Below are 14,969 nucleotides of genomic sequence, written 5' to 3'. Positions count from 1 at the left end.
TAAAAAAATCTCAAATACAACATAGTGGATCATCACTTTAAATATTATAATTTTTATTGTTATATTTATATTTTAAAAATTAATATAGTATTATAAATCGTGATAGTTTTTACACATTATTTTTTTATAGCTTCAAAGCACAGCTTTCTATAATTGTTTACATTTATTTAATTATAAATTGTTATCATGAAATAATATGAAAGTTGGTTTTTATAAAAGCATTTAATAATTAAATATTGTCTTTGGATGGTCAATAATTAGTGCAATATTGTGGTCATAGGGTTTCTTGTTTGCGTTGTTAGGTTGTTTTGGAATTCTACGAAATGTGTAAAATGGAATTGAAAGGAAAAATAAAATATCCTCCAGCCACATAATTAATAACCGTATATAAAACAAATCTTATGATATTATTTGTAATATATAGATCATTAAAATTTTTGACATTTCTATTTATTTTTTTTGAAAATTCATAACGTATGTTCTTCTAGATGTCTAAAATACTAACACCGAATAAGAACTTAATGATTTAGTAGCGTGAGTCACGATGGAAGTCGCATCGAAGGGAGTATAATACTTTGCTGTGATGATGTACACGGCACGTCGTTCACACGTCACCGCCGCCGCCGTGGGGACTGGGACGAATTTTCGTGACAAATTCGACGACGGCGGCGACATGACAGCTGCGGCGGCGAAACGTACGTCGAAAACGGGATGAGCAGGACCACTAAATTACCATGAGCAGGAGAAGGGCAAAGTGGAAGCCTAATACAGTGTTACTGTTGTATGACGCGCATTACGTGGTGTAGAGGAACAGCTTGGATGACGGGGATGAGAAGGATCGAATGCTGCGCAGGATCTTTGGGCGGCGTCGACGATAGGACGGGTCGTAGATCTCGATCACGTCGTCGGGGTGACCGAGTGGGGTGGGGAGAAACGAACGGACAGATGTCGGCAGCAGGTACACGCACACACACACACACACACACACACACACACACGCACGCACGCACAAAATAATAATAATACGAGAAACACACGCACGCACTCGTTCGCCGCGTTTCGGATTTTCGGAGCCAGTCGACAGTCGTCAGCCGTCGACCGTGTGCATACACCGCGCGTATCGTGCTCCGCGTCCAACCGGTGTACGGTTTTTCGTGTTTAGTTTGATAATCGTAATATCGCGTGTTAAAATTAGAAATCGTAATTATTATTTTTATTTCACTGGCCGAATAATAAATCGAAAATCGCCGTCGACGGTTTCAGCGATAATTTAGTAATAAGTGTCAGTGCGGATTTAAGATATTATATTGTTGTTATTTTCTCACCGTTAGTTGTTATTAATGTTGTTAAAAAAATAAAACGATTGTTACTTTCGTGCGTTGTGATTAAATAGTAATATACGCTTATAGAAACAAAATCATTGGAATGATATAATGACAGCGCTAGCTCGTTCTATTTGATAATTATTGTGAGTACTTACATACCTTTTTTTTTTTAGACAAGTATAAATTATTATAGCTCAACACGTCTTACGCTATAGCATATACATACGTAGAATTCATAAATTATTTGTCGTAATATATTTTATTAACAGTGTGTGCACGAAGTCCGCTACCGCGAATGTTTTGTATCATAATTATATTAATATTAGTCATTTAATTATAGTAAAACATACTGTCTATAAATTACTCGTAGTATAACTGTGGAATCTATCTTATCGTTTGCAAAGGTTTTGTCCGTAATGTGTAGGATGTTATTTACAATGCCGAGATACTGAATAATAAATTATTACAATATTATCTACTTCGCAAAGCCGATTGCGGCAAACGCGCTCGGGACGTGTTATTTTTAAACGAAATCCTGCAGATGCGAGACGCTCAATGTTTCCGGAGCGATTATATATAATATTGTTGCATTTTACGACAGAGCCGGCAACGGCCGTGTCCCAAAAATAAAAAAAGAGAAAATAAAAAAACGTTTCCGGTGGTCGCGGTTTCGGCGGGCTATTTAACGACAGCGACGGGATTTAGAGAATCTGCCTAATTATAATTACCACCAATATAATAATGTTATTGTATTGTAATAAGATCACTGTTCCCGCCAAATAATAACTGGTCCGCGTGCTAATAACTACTTCTTTATTCCGTCTCCGTCCGATGTATACCTATTTGCGATGGGATAGTGTTCTGTAATGTTATTAACCGTAGGTATAGGTATTATGCTTATAGTATATTATATGAAACAGCGGCGGGTCTACCGTGAGGTTGACGATTTTACGATTCTCGGACTGTACCCGTCCCCCGACTGTTATTCCATTATTCAAACGAAGTTGCGCACACTTCCTTTGAATTTCCCAAAATGCATTCGTATGTAATAACTGGGGTGTATATGTGGCCGAATGCTGAAAATACCGATTCTAATGACCCCACCACCACCCACCCCGTGATTGTTACTATTGTGAGCACGAAAAATAGATTATGACCGTCATTCTGCGTCGCCGTGGGGACCGCGTATAGCAGTGGGGTATAAAATATTAGGTACATATAAGGTACCACGACGATAGTATAATAAAAACACCGTTTAATGAACCATTCGAAGAGTGTATAAAATATTTTTATAGCTCCACGGAGCTTCTCCTAATTGCATACATTTATACTTATGCGTATAGTTTATATTATACTATATAAGTATACCCGCGAACAATCGCTCACCGTCGACCAGATAAGTCTATCAGATCACTGTTCACTACCTCCTAACCACGGCAGACCAGTGGTGTAATTTAATTGACTACGTTCCGTTAAATAGTATTCACGTATTCCGAGGTATTTTTTTAAATTCTTACATGCATAATATGTACAATAATTTATAAATATTATGTCAGGCGAAAAAAAATAGTATTAACGTCACATCTAATATTTTCAAATACCTAGTTATATCGAAGACGACAAATTTTAATTAGTATTTCGAATTAAACATCAACAAAAAAATAAATTAAAAAACCTCGAGTAATTTATTCGGATTAGAGTTTATCGTGTTTAGATTATCATGCATGTATAGCGAAAGACCATATTTAAAGATCATTATTTGAAGGTTGGTTTTTTGAAAAATTCTGAAACTTGTTCCTGGTCTATACGATTTTTGTCGATATATTATACACAATACACGTGCTATTACCTTAAAATAATACGTATATATACTACGACTACAACTGCCTGCCACGGATCTATGATCAATGTAATAACATAATATTATAGAACCTGTTCCGAAGTCCGTCTCGAACTATAGGCTGGTAGATGTACAAAAACAAAACGATTCCGCGCGTATGCACCAAAAACAAATTTCGGCGCCACTCAACTGTGCGATTTCGATTATTTTAAATATTTTAATTATATGTATATATATATATATATATCCTCTAAGGCTGGTTCTCACAATTTCTGGTTAGGTGTCCGTTAACGATTACCCGACAGTTAGCGGGATTTTTATCGGCAGAATTCTGCCGGTTAAGTGTCCATTAACTTTAACCAGACATTGTATGAACGGCCCTAAGTATACATTATAATATAGGATTCGAACAGTGGAACTTCACATTACGAAAATCTTTTTTTACTCCCTCGCGGTGTTTTCATTAATTGTTCATATCTACCTATAAGTCGTATTGTCGTAATGTAGGCTTCGCGTTTTTTTCGGAATTTAATAAATTTAACCGAAATCGCTTCTGTTTATGTTTAAGTACGCAAATACCCTTACAACTGTAATATATAGGTAACTACATAATATAATATGGGACACGCATTGTGCGATTTTTCTGACTATCTTGGAACTAAATGAACAAACATTAAATCCATCCCATGGGAAAATATGGGAAAATAGTTAGGTATTGGCCGGTTTCATACTCGTCTATTCAGGAGTTTATCAATTGCACTTATTTTTTTCTGGGTCAATAGACAAATTGCACTCAATAAAATAATACATATTCAATAAACGCAATATTAATAATATGTACCTATACATTATATAAATAAATCTATACCTAATAATACACATACATATATAATTAAAATTTTATAAATTACTATTATAATATTATTATACATAACACATAATATATACTTTTATAAAAATGTGTAATAGTAAAAAAATTACTGAAAATGTAAGCAGCGCAATTGGTATACTGGCCTAGAATAAAACAAATTTTGTTCTATGTGCAACTGGTCCATGTCCTACTGCATTTGTGTATTACATACCTATCTATGTTATTTATTATTTAATTATTATTAAGTAAAGTATGAAGTACTAGTGTAATATATTTTACTTCTTGTGACGTTCGCACTGCTGCTGCAAATAGTTATAATTTTACATTCGGATATTAACCAGTCGGAATGAACCAGCTATAAGTACAATGCACGCAAAAACGTATGATTTTTTGTTCTTTCGAAAACGATCGCCGCGAGCGACGCACATAATATAGGAAAATATTGCTTCAGTCGTAAACCGTACTGTTTCTTAGAAAAAGTCATAGAAATTTTTTTTTGTTTTTTGCAATTTTTAAAACAATTACTAATAATTATAGGGAAATGTAAAATAGGATATCCTTATACGTTAAAAAAATATATTTGTATTAGTCCAAATATATTATTATTGTCCAGTTTCACGGTTAGAGAAACACCCTATATTATGTATAAAACATCCGCTAAATCCGCTGCAGTTCGTCGAACTGAAAAATACGCATTTTTGCACTCGCCCGCGCATGAAAATATTGCGATAATGTCCGGTCGAACGAGCACCGAAGTTCAACACGGAATATTGTTTTGGGATTATAACTTAATAAAATAACATGAATAAATGTGTGGCGGACAGAGCACTATCTGCAGGTTATAGCTAGGTCTTATAATGCTGAGATATACTCGTACTAATCGTACTCACAGTAAAAGCTGCAAATCATAATTTTTTTTCGTATAGTAACTCATGTTTTGCAGCATAACGTATATTCACCATATTATTATTTTATATATTATGTGTATAATATTTTAGTATGTACAATATACCTACAGTCGATCGAAACATAAAACTACAACCGGCGCGATCGTCGGCAATGATGCTGGTTTTTTTTTTTTGGGGGGGGGGGGGGGGGGTAGGTACATGATTTTTTATCCGACGTGATTTTTTCATTCCCCGCTCGTCTTCAAAGGCCTTCCCACCTCGTCACTCGGTATTGTCCCTCCACGCGGGGTAATCCGAGACGGATTACCGCGTACCGTATAATATTGTACATACACACACGTGTAGGTTGGAGCTGCCCGGAGGGGTGACAGGTGAAAAGGTCTGACAGGTCTGCACGACTATGGCACATAATATAAGCACACACACATATATGGGTACGATGGTTGAATGCGCGCGCCTCAGTGTTGTGTGCCACCTGTGTACGCTGCATGGTCGTTTCTTTTCTCTCGGACGTTGGGCGGGCGGTTTTTATATTTTTCGCACACAACTCGCGCTCGCGGTTCCAAAGACGTATTCATGGGAGAATGGGAGATTATAATACGATATTATATTATAACGACTGTGACGTGACAGCTCCGACCCTTCGCCTAGCCCACCACCTTGTTTCTTAGGATTTTTTTCCTTTCTGTTTTATATTGTTTCTCCGCCAGAATCCATCTTTTAGCCCATAATTGTATGCACATATACTCGTATAGAATGCGCAGCTCTGTCAGAACAATATTGCACTAAACCGGAGAACGTAAAATTTTCTATGATGTTATGTCTGCGATCTATCATCATACTATTTTAAAGAACGCAATGTGCAGTGTATGTTGTTTCTCAAAGATTGAAATAAAGTTTGAGTCTGAACCCATATATTATTCATTGTTTCCATGATTTTTAATAATTTAAATAATTTTTATAATAAAACATAAAAATAGAAATCACACAAATTGAACGCTGACTTTTTATAATATTTTATTAATACTGTGTATTATTTATCAATTATAATTTCATAAAAATATTAAAAGTTTATAATAAGAATAGAACAAGTAATATATATATTGTCCTTCTACCATCTATAGGTATAAATATAAACGATGCAATGAAAAAGGCATAAACGGTGAAAATAAAATTATAGATTTAAATAAACACAGTACATATTTATAATGAATTATGTTAAATAAATTTGAATTTTGTTTTTATATCCAAATCATTTTTACCGTGTTTTAGCATAAGATTTGTTTAATTTATAATATCTATAAAAATGATTATATTATGCAATAAAATCCCGTAAAAATATCATAAAAAGTTTTTATTATACCTAAACAAATGTGACGCTGTTGATCCATTGTATGCAAACTAACCCCGTGAGATTTTATTGTACACATAATAACGTACGTAGTTCTAGCTGACACGGTGACATCAATTATGCGGGCTTTGATTTGATTTTGTGAATTTTTAATAGCTAGTTCATAATTGGAATCTTTTAGACGCCGCCCGTATGGCATATTGCATATAAGGTTTCCATTGAGTGGGTTGGCATCACTTTTTCAATATAATATTACAAATAAAAAAGACAATTAAAGGATTAATCCGTTTTGATTATTTTCTGGTCGTAAAAATTCGTTAATAATTTATTTTTCATCATCGATTCTGCGCTCTGCGGTAGGTATATATCGTGAATTAAAAACAACTTACCAAGTACATCGTATAATATATTATTATTATTATATTAAACAGTCATACCCATAGTGCAAATGCTGGTGTATATAGTTTTATGTTATGTTCATGATATTTTATGTACCCATTGCAGTGCATATTACTACATCGTAACAATATTATATGAGTGCCTACGTTATTTTATAACGTTTTATGACTTAAGATTTTTGACGAACTTCCGAGTCTCGCACCTAAAGTATAAATAACACATACGTAGTCATACAGGACGTATATTATTAATATTATATTATTATAGGTAGGTACCATGATAATATTTTTTATAATATTATTCTACATTCGTTTTCACTGACAGTTGATAACCGCGGAGAGAAAGCGATCAGCCGCCGTATGAAAAATAACAGGATGACAAAATGAGTATAGGTCACATTCGAAATATTTATTTATTTTTGGAGGAAACGAATTGTCGATAGAATTGAAAAGAAAGTATTTAAAAAAAAAAAAAATGTCGAGTGAGCTTGGGCCGGACAACTACCCCGTAGTAGTCTCCCGAATTCGACCAGTCGGCCTAACTTTTATAGGATGTGTACGCATATCGTATAATCCTCTTCATTTACTCCCTATATTGGCTCTTCCAAGTTAATTGATGTTTTGAAAAAGTATTAGTCAGATTTAACCCACCGTAAAAAAGTTTGGAGACCTCTGGTTTCATCGATGGATGTTCGCGTTTTCAAACTCGATAGCAACTTAATTGCGTTTTTTCTGTTTGTATAAAGGTACCTAGGAGGCTAGGACATAAGTATATATCAACGCATGTTACTAAAGACGATATATTTGACTGTATACGCAATCCTATTATAATATATATACCGGGATAGCCGGTATCTATAATATAGGTTTAATACGATAATATTTGGTAAATTCGGTATAATATAACATACGAGTAATATCCAGTACCTCAATAGTTTCCTTCAATTATATATTTTATAACATAAAAACGACAAGTGGGACACCAAGGCGGCCGGTCGCGTGCGCACTGCTGAATGTTGATAGGTGCTCGACAGAAAAAAAATTGTGTCTGTGTATAGTATATAAAAACAAACATATAAAGTCATAATCATAATCATAATAATAATAACAATATTATATATGTAGGTCCGCCCCCGCGCTCGACTGCATAATATTGTTGCGGCGGCGTGGCATACGTGCGATGTGTATTCGATTTCACCGCGTGTAGTGTTTGCTCAGTAGTACACTATACATACACAAAACGCGCGTGGTAGTGCCCCTGTACGTGTATGTGTATACACACTACTGTCCTACGTGTGTGCACAAGTCAAACAAATTAAACGGATATAACGCACACACGCATGTATATAATATATTTATATATGATATAATAATGTCATGATTTGGAGAGATAAATCCTCATCATCTGTATATTATACTCGGCCGATCGCTCCCTATATTTATTTCGGCCCTCGCTATTTTGCCAGTGCCTATACACATATGTGTTATAATATAATAATATGAGATATTGTATAAATAATAAATATGTACACACACGACTCACGACAATAATAATAATTCAGGTAGCTGCAGTCGACGAGAAACAGGATGCGCGACACGCACTGCACAATGGCGTCGGGCAGACAATATACGTGAATAATAAAACTCGCGCGCGTCCATCTCGCACGTACCTATTCCTCTATACGTGATGAATGCCTACAAATGCGCGAGGGTTGGCATGCATGACAATTTTATTAAAATCGTTGTTACATTTTGTCAAGAGGACAAAATTAAATTTTACGCGCTATTTTTCTGCCAAACCGTCACGTGAGGCAGTGCCGTTCTGGAGAAAGAAAAACTACTAAATCTGTAGTGAGGGTGTTTTCATTTTATGTCACGATGAATTATAATAAATCATAAAGAGCTCAACACCTCTCCAAAATAATTGATTCCATTTAAAAATATAATTTACATTATCAACATTTTTAAACAAAATTTAATTCAACCGAACCTATGATGTGGCACAACAATTTGTTTGGTCATTGGTATTTAAATAATTTTAATATCAATACCAACAGAGTAGTCCAACAAAATTTATTCAAATACCCTTATTGTTATAGGTTTGTTTAGTGTTTCGCAAATGTATTGACATATTATAAACTAGATACTTATAATATATGCGCATCGGTATGTATAGAACATTTAGGTAATGCAGAGACAGTTTTTGATATTTGCCGAGAAATTGCAGCAGTTCGATTTCTGTTACCGTTTATACACTGTTGAGATCCTAAAATAACACGTCGCAACTAATACAGGGATCAACAACAGGAGTGGAAACATATAATGTATAGTGTCGTCATAAAACCGCGCGTACGAATTCGTTTAAAATCGAAAAAACAATTTCTAATCGTCGGTACCTATATAATATTACACTGGAGTTTGCCAGCTTCAGATTTTTGTCCTTAGAAAAATACGCTTTGCTGGTCATCTATCGCATCATAACATTATTATATCTATACGATCGTTTATTATGTATATTCTATATGTTGTTTCGGGACTCACAGATACAATATAACATACCTGTAGTGAAGTTTTGTAATTAATGCGCGCGAGTTTCGATTTACGATCGATTTAACATTGGTTGTCGTGGTGTGCAACGTCGATGTGAGCGCGGTTGGCATTTTTATCGGTTACGTGAATTTTTTCTAACGTTTTCGACGATGAATCCGATTTCGGACCGTCTTTTTTTCTTGTGTGTTTGGCGAGACCGAAATATCAATACGCCTAATATAGAGCGTAGGTACAGATACTGCGCCTGTATAATAAAATAATATTGATTTCGTGACTTACGCGCGAGGCTCGACCATGCGGTATAGGTAAACTAAAACTCATGAACGAACGTTTCGAAGTCATTTATATAGAGGCTATTATTTTCTGTGTGTGATAAATGTTTACATTCGGTATCACTTTATACTGCTGTTTTGTACACGAGAAATTCGTAAAATTGGACAACAGATCAGGGATGTTAATCCAATAATTAAAATTTATTAATTCGTATTCAGCGAATAGTGTATCGTATTGTGTACAGTACACATTAAACTCATATTATTATACAATAAATTATAATTTAAAGGATAGATATACTGAATCAAAAAAGCCTGTTTTTTCAGAAGTTGGCTAAATCCTATAATCCTACTAATCCTACCTTGCTTGAGTACATACGTAATTTTCATAACTTTTAACATACAGGTTATTACATTTTGGTTAGATTATTAATGATTTACATATTAAAAGCTATTTAAGCTTTTAAGGCGCCTATCATATATTATACATGGATAATATAATGCAATGGTCTTTGCTATTCGTGAAATATCTCAAATTCGCTATCACCGAATGATTTAACTGAAATTATATAAAAATGAATATGATATAGGTAGGTAATATCCATCATGGCATATTCCTGCAGTGAGGTATACATCATTCTTATTCCACCAATTTTTAGAGCTTAGTATAATCTTCAAAGGCGCTGTAAACAATAATGACAGGTATACCGGTAATCTGTCTATTTGCACGCATTTCAATTTAGCTGTAAAATAATAAAAATGTATTGTTTATTTAAACTTTTGGTGATAACATTTTCCCCCTCTCAAGGTTTGGTGATCATTGTTATCAATTTATTGAAATTGCGCACAAATAAAGATATTAAATATATTGTATAGGTAGATACTAAATGTTATTATCACGTCAATATTGTTGTCGTACTCGTGCTCGCCGTACTCGTGCTCGCCGTACTCTTCTCTATTTTTACACTTATTTTTAACTGTCGTATAATGCCGTTTCGATATAGGATGTAATTTCACGTTAAAATTTAATATCTACGCCGCGCCGGTATATTTATAAATAATACCTATAGAGATTTTTTCGTGCAGTATGAAGTTTTTGAATCTATTTGCAAGGCGGAGAAGTAAACTTTATCTGTCTTATTCAGCACCCTTAAACATTGTTATTTAATACACTTTTAGATGTATATTTTGAACGTAGGTAAACTTAATCAACGAAATCGGGAGTTTTAATAATAACGATTCACACAAACATTTTTAATTTACCAATTTACTGATCGTAAACAATTCTTTTTGATTATGCAGGAACAGTGGTGGAGATGACTGCTTACGCCACTACCATCATGTCGATGGTCGCTTTGATGCTGTCGAGTATGCTGGCGTTGTGCGGCGCCGAAGAACTGGGACTGGTGGACGCCGGCGCCAACGCCGTGGTCAACCATAACCAGGTGATGTGCGAAGACGTACGAATGAAGTGCGCGTTCGGCCCGGGCTGTTCGATGGCGTTGCACAACTACTTCGCCAAGTGTGACAGGATGCTCCAGGCCGACTCGACTACGTGTCCCGAATCGTGTCTATACGCGCTGGTCGCGCTCTTATCCACCGAAGACGGAAAACGGATGTTGGATGTGAGTATATATTAATATGCTGTTTTTGTGTTCTAAAATTTAAATATGATATCAATGAACAATTGCGAAAAAATAATTTGTGTATGTTATAAATAAAAAAATAAAATTAAGTAAAACCTTTAATAGCGAATAATAATAATTTTATTTGCATTATATATAATGTAAAAAATACGCCAAATATATATAAAAGCGTATTAGATAACACATTTTGGTTGCACTTAATTCATTTTACGAAGTAAAAAAATAAGTTCAAATCCAGACTATAACATATACTCGTATTATACGATTTATGTACTGCTGTACTTATAAACGAACAACATCTTCGACTTTCGTGTTGATTTTTTCATGAATATACCCACCAAAATCAAAGCATTTAGTATTAAATCACATTCTGATTATCAGTCACGTACATTTCACCATCCCCCCTCTCCAAATGTAATTGTTGAAAATTTTCAAAAATTACGTTGGGGGCGATAAGTACGTAAATCAGTCTCGTGTCCAACACAAAGATAATAATATACTTTAAAGAAAATAGCGCGTGGGTAGATTCGATATTTTATGCGGACTGTCATTGCGGGAACAACGCTAAAATACGATATCGGATTTGTTTATACATCATATATTATATATATATATATATATATTCTTAGCCATACTACTTAATATACATATTATACAATATACATGCTAACCAACGCGGTGTTCGTTAAAGTCACCGTTGAAGTCTTATTTATTTTAAAGCCGTATTGGTATATTATAGTCGTTTGTTTATGCTACATGTATATACCTATTATACCTATATATACGATGTATGTGTTATTGTGCTAGCGTTCCAGCATTCGTATCATTGCAATAAAAAAAAAAAAAAACACGTGAATAATTTAACGTCAACCGGGATTCAGATGTTTTCGAAACAGAAATTTTAATTGAGCAAGAGAAAAAAATAGCTCATTGAAATTTTATCGTCGAATTCGTAATTGCGGAGTACGAAACCCGTCACCGCGATTCTCGTGAAATATGTTTAAAACCTCAATAAAAAAAAATACGCTCACCGTCACATCATATTATATAGTATGCAATTTTAGCCTCTGGGGTCCATTATTATCTTCGAAAAGGGGTTTGATTTATGGTGATTAACACACTCGCCCTATATCTATATTATTATATTATATGAATTGTATATAATAATAAATACTGTAGCGTTATATGTCGATGTTATATATGAGAATATTAAGACTGTAAAAATTATACAGAAAAAACTCGCTAAACCATATTCCATCACTCAATACTATATCGAACGATCCCCGCTGTACAAATTTATAACTCATATTACTCGTATTATTGTGCATAATAATACACAAGCTGTTGTATAATGGTGTGAGAAAGGTATAAAATAATAATGAGATTAAAAATCCAGTTCTGACCTATAATATTGCAATATACATAATACATAGTACATAAATTCATACCAGCTGTACCTACATAACTTAGTTACTTAATATTTACCTAATACCTACTTTAATTATTTTACCATCAACAGTGGTGGATTGAATTTTTTTCTTGTCTCACATATAATATTTTTACACCACCCATCCTAAATATTTCTTCACTGCTCTCCAATAGTGAATTTATAGATTATAGTAGTTAAATAATCCTTTAAAATTTGTTCAAAGTGCCTTTTCGTTCCATATGTATAAAACACCCATCACCCAATAATATATTTATAAATCACAGGATTCAACTAATACCTTCACCAAACCACTATAACCTATCCAATGAATCACGATATTATAACGTGCTTTACGTGTAAAACGTATAACTGTAATATTAACTTGCGGATTTTTACAGTGCACGTGTCGGGACCGCTACTGCGAGGAGATGAAGGCCCGCGTGGAGGTTTGTCGGCCGTTTGTTTTGGAAGCGTCCAAGAACGAGACAGTGGTGCCGTGTGAGCTGGCCAATTGGGTGTGCACAGTGGACCCCGTGTGCTCGGCGGCACTAGGCTACTTTCAAACGTACTGCAGACGGATGATGCTCGGCGTGGCGTGCACGGAGCGGTGCCTTAACTCGGTGGAGATACTTCGGCGACAGGAGAAGGCGGCCAAGATGAACCGGTGCAGGTGTACCGGTAAGTCAGCCGTCGACTGTCTGCGCCAAAAGGAGCGCATGGTCAGGCTGTGCTACGGTGGCGAGGCGGACCCACGGCTCCAACAGCAGGCGGGAACTGGTGGCGGCGGTGGCAACAAGTCCGGTGGCCGAAAGAACCGGAAAAAGCACCGGCCCAAGATGTTCGACCTGGACCCGGACCGAACCGAGGTGGAAATGATGATGGCCAACGCGGACTACCAGCCGGACGTCCGGAACAGATATAACGCGACGGACTGCGTCGGCTGTGACGATGAAGAAATAGACGACGACGAGGACGACGACGAAGGGTCAGGGTCTGCGACAGACTTACTTCCAGGAACGCTACTTGTGGTGGCTGCGTCTGTTTACCTAGTCTCGCGATGATGATCTTCACTATATTGCAGCGTCACGGATCAAGAGTACACGCGCGCGGGTACGTGAAAGTTTTTTCGTGCGTTCGGAATGCGTTTTTCCGTTTTTGTTATATATACCTAATTTTCTCATTATTTTTCGTGTTTTTTTTTTTTGTATCATTATTATTTATTCGTAGATCGGATCGATTGAAGCGTACTACAGTTCGCTAGCACTCGGGCCTAATATTTTTCGGAGGCTTGTTTTCTCGAGATTTAAAAAATAATAACAACTTGGGGGGTAGAATATTTACGGATAGCGCCGCCAGAACGGCGCTTGTTAACTGATATACCAGACTGAAATCAATTCGTTGAGTCGAATAAGCTCGTCGAAAATTATCCCCAGATCACGATGTCGATACACAGCTTACTTGGTGTATTGTGCTATCGATTTGTATAATTTCTTCTTTTTCGAGAATATTATCATCAGCTCGCATCTTTTATTTATATATTTTTTTGTTGTTTCCAACGATGCGCGTTCATCAAAATCTATATATGGATTGTGATTAAAGACTTTTACGATATAGGTACTTATATATTACATATAATTCTAGGAGGTTATATTGCGTGTATATAATATTATGTTAATATTATAATCGCTTTACATTCAGCTGCGTATTGTATACATCCATGCAGTGTTTGTATGATATTATTGTAATTTGTACATACCTATTCAATAATAATAATAATAATAATTAAATATGCTTAAAAAATTATATTTTTAAATCTGTGTGTATATTATTATCGATCGATCACTATTTGGTACAAAGTCGTTTTTTGTATAGTTTAATATTGCTATATATTATGTTTTATGTGTATTGTTTATTATTATTATTATTATTATTTTTTTTTACTTTACGCTCCATTGTCTGTTATTATTTGATATATAATTAGACATTGTGTACAAAAATAAATTTTTATTTAGTCGAAGAAAATAAAGCGATTACCAACAAAAAACAAATTTTCTTTTTGAACGATTTTTTTTTCCTTCGACCTAGCTATAGCGATCCGGCAATAATATTGCTATAATATATAATATTGCTATATATAATAATTCTTCTCTGCTAACAGTTTGCTGAGAGTGAAAAATAATATTATAATAATATGACGTTATATAAGTTTCAAAAACGGACGAGACACAGCGGCGAAAACTGTAGCTATATAAGCTTAAACCGCCGTCGCCGTGTTACAAATTTACAATAGGTTATTATATATTTTTGGATAATAAATATTCAATTAGTACTTTTGAAATAAACGACTAGACGGGCTCCTGTTTTTATTTACAGCTCGTA

General features: G+C 34.9%; 1 protein-coding gene across 1 annotated transcript; it reads left to right on the top strand.

Annotated features, from left to right (window-relative positions):
* The first annotated feature begins 1,067 nt into the window (after positions 1–1,067).
* On the top strand, positions 1,068–14,638 carry LOC107163789 (growth arrest-specific protein 1-like). The gene is made up of 3 exons (XM_015511366.2): positions 1,068–1,468; positions 10,818–11,140; positions 12,989–14,638. Exons 2-3 carry the CDS (start codon positions 10,832–10,834, stop codon positions 13,649–13,651), a joined length of 972 nt encoding a protein of 323 aa, XP_015366852.1. The 5' UTR covers positions 1,068–1,468; positions 10,818–10,831; the 3' UTR covers positions 13,652–14,638.
* The last annotated feature ends 331 nt before the right edge of the window (positions 14,639–14,969 follow it).

Source organism: Diuraphis noxia, unplaced genomic scaffold (assembly GCF_037042655.1).
Source record: "Diuraphis noxia isolate RWA-SAM2 unplaced genomic scaffold, SU_Dnox_SAM2 contig0002, whole genome shotgun sequence".
In the NCBI taxonomy this organism is placed as follows: Eukaryota; Metazoa; Arthropoda; class Insecta; order Hemiptera; family Aphididae; genus Diuraphis; species Diuraphis noxia.
This window is presented reverse-complemented; position numbering and strand designations above follow the sequence as displayed.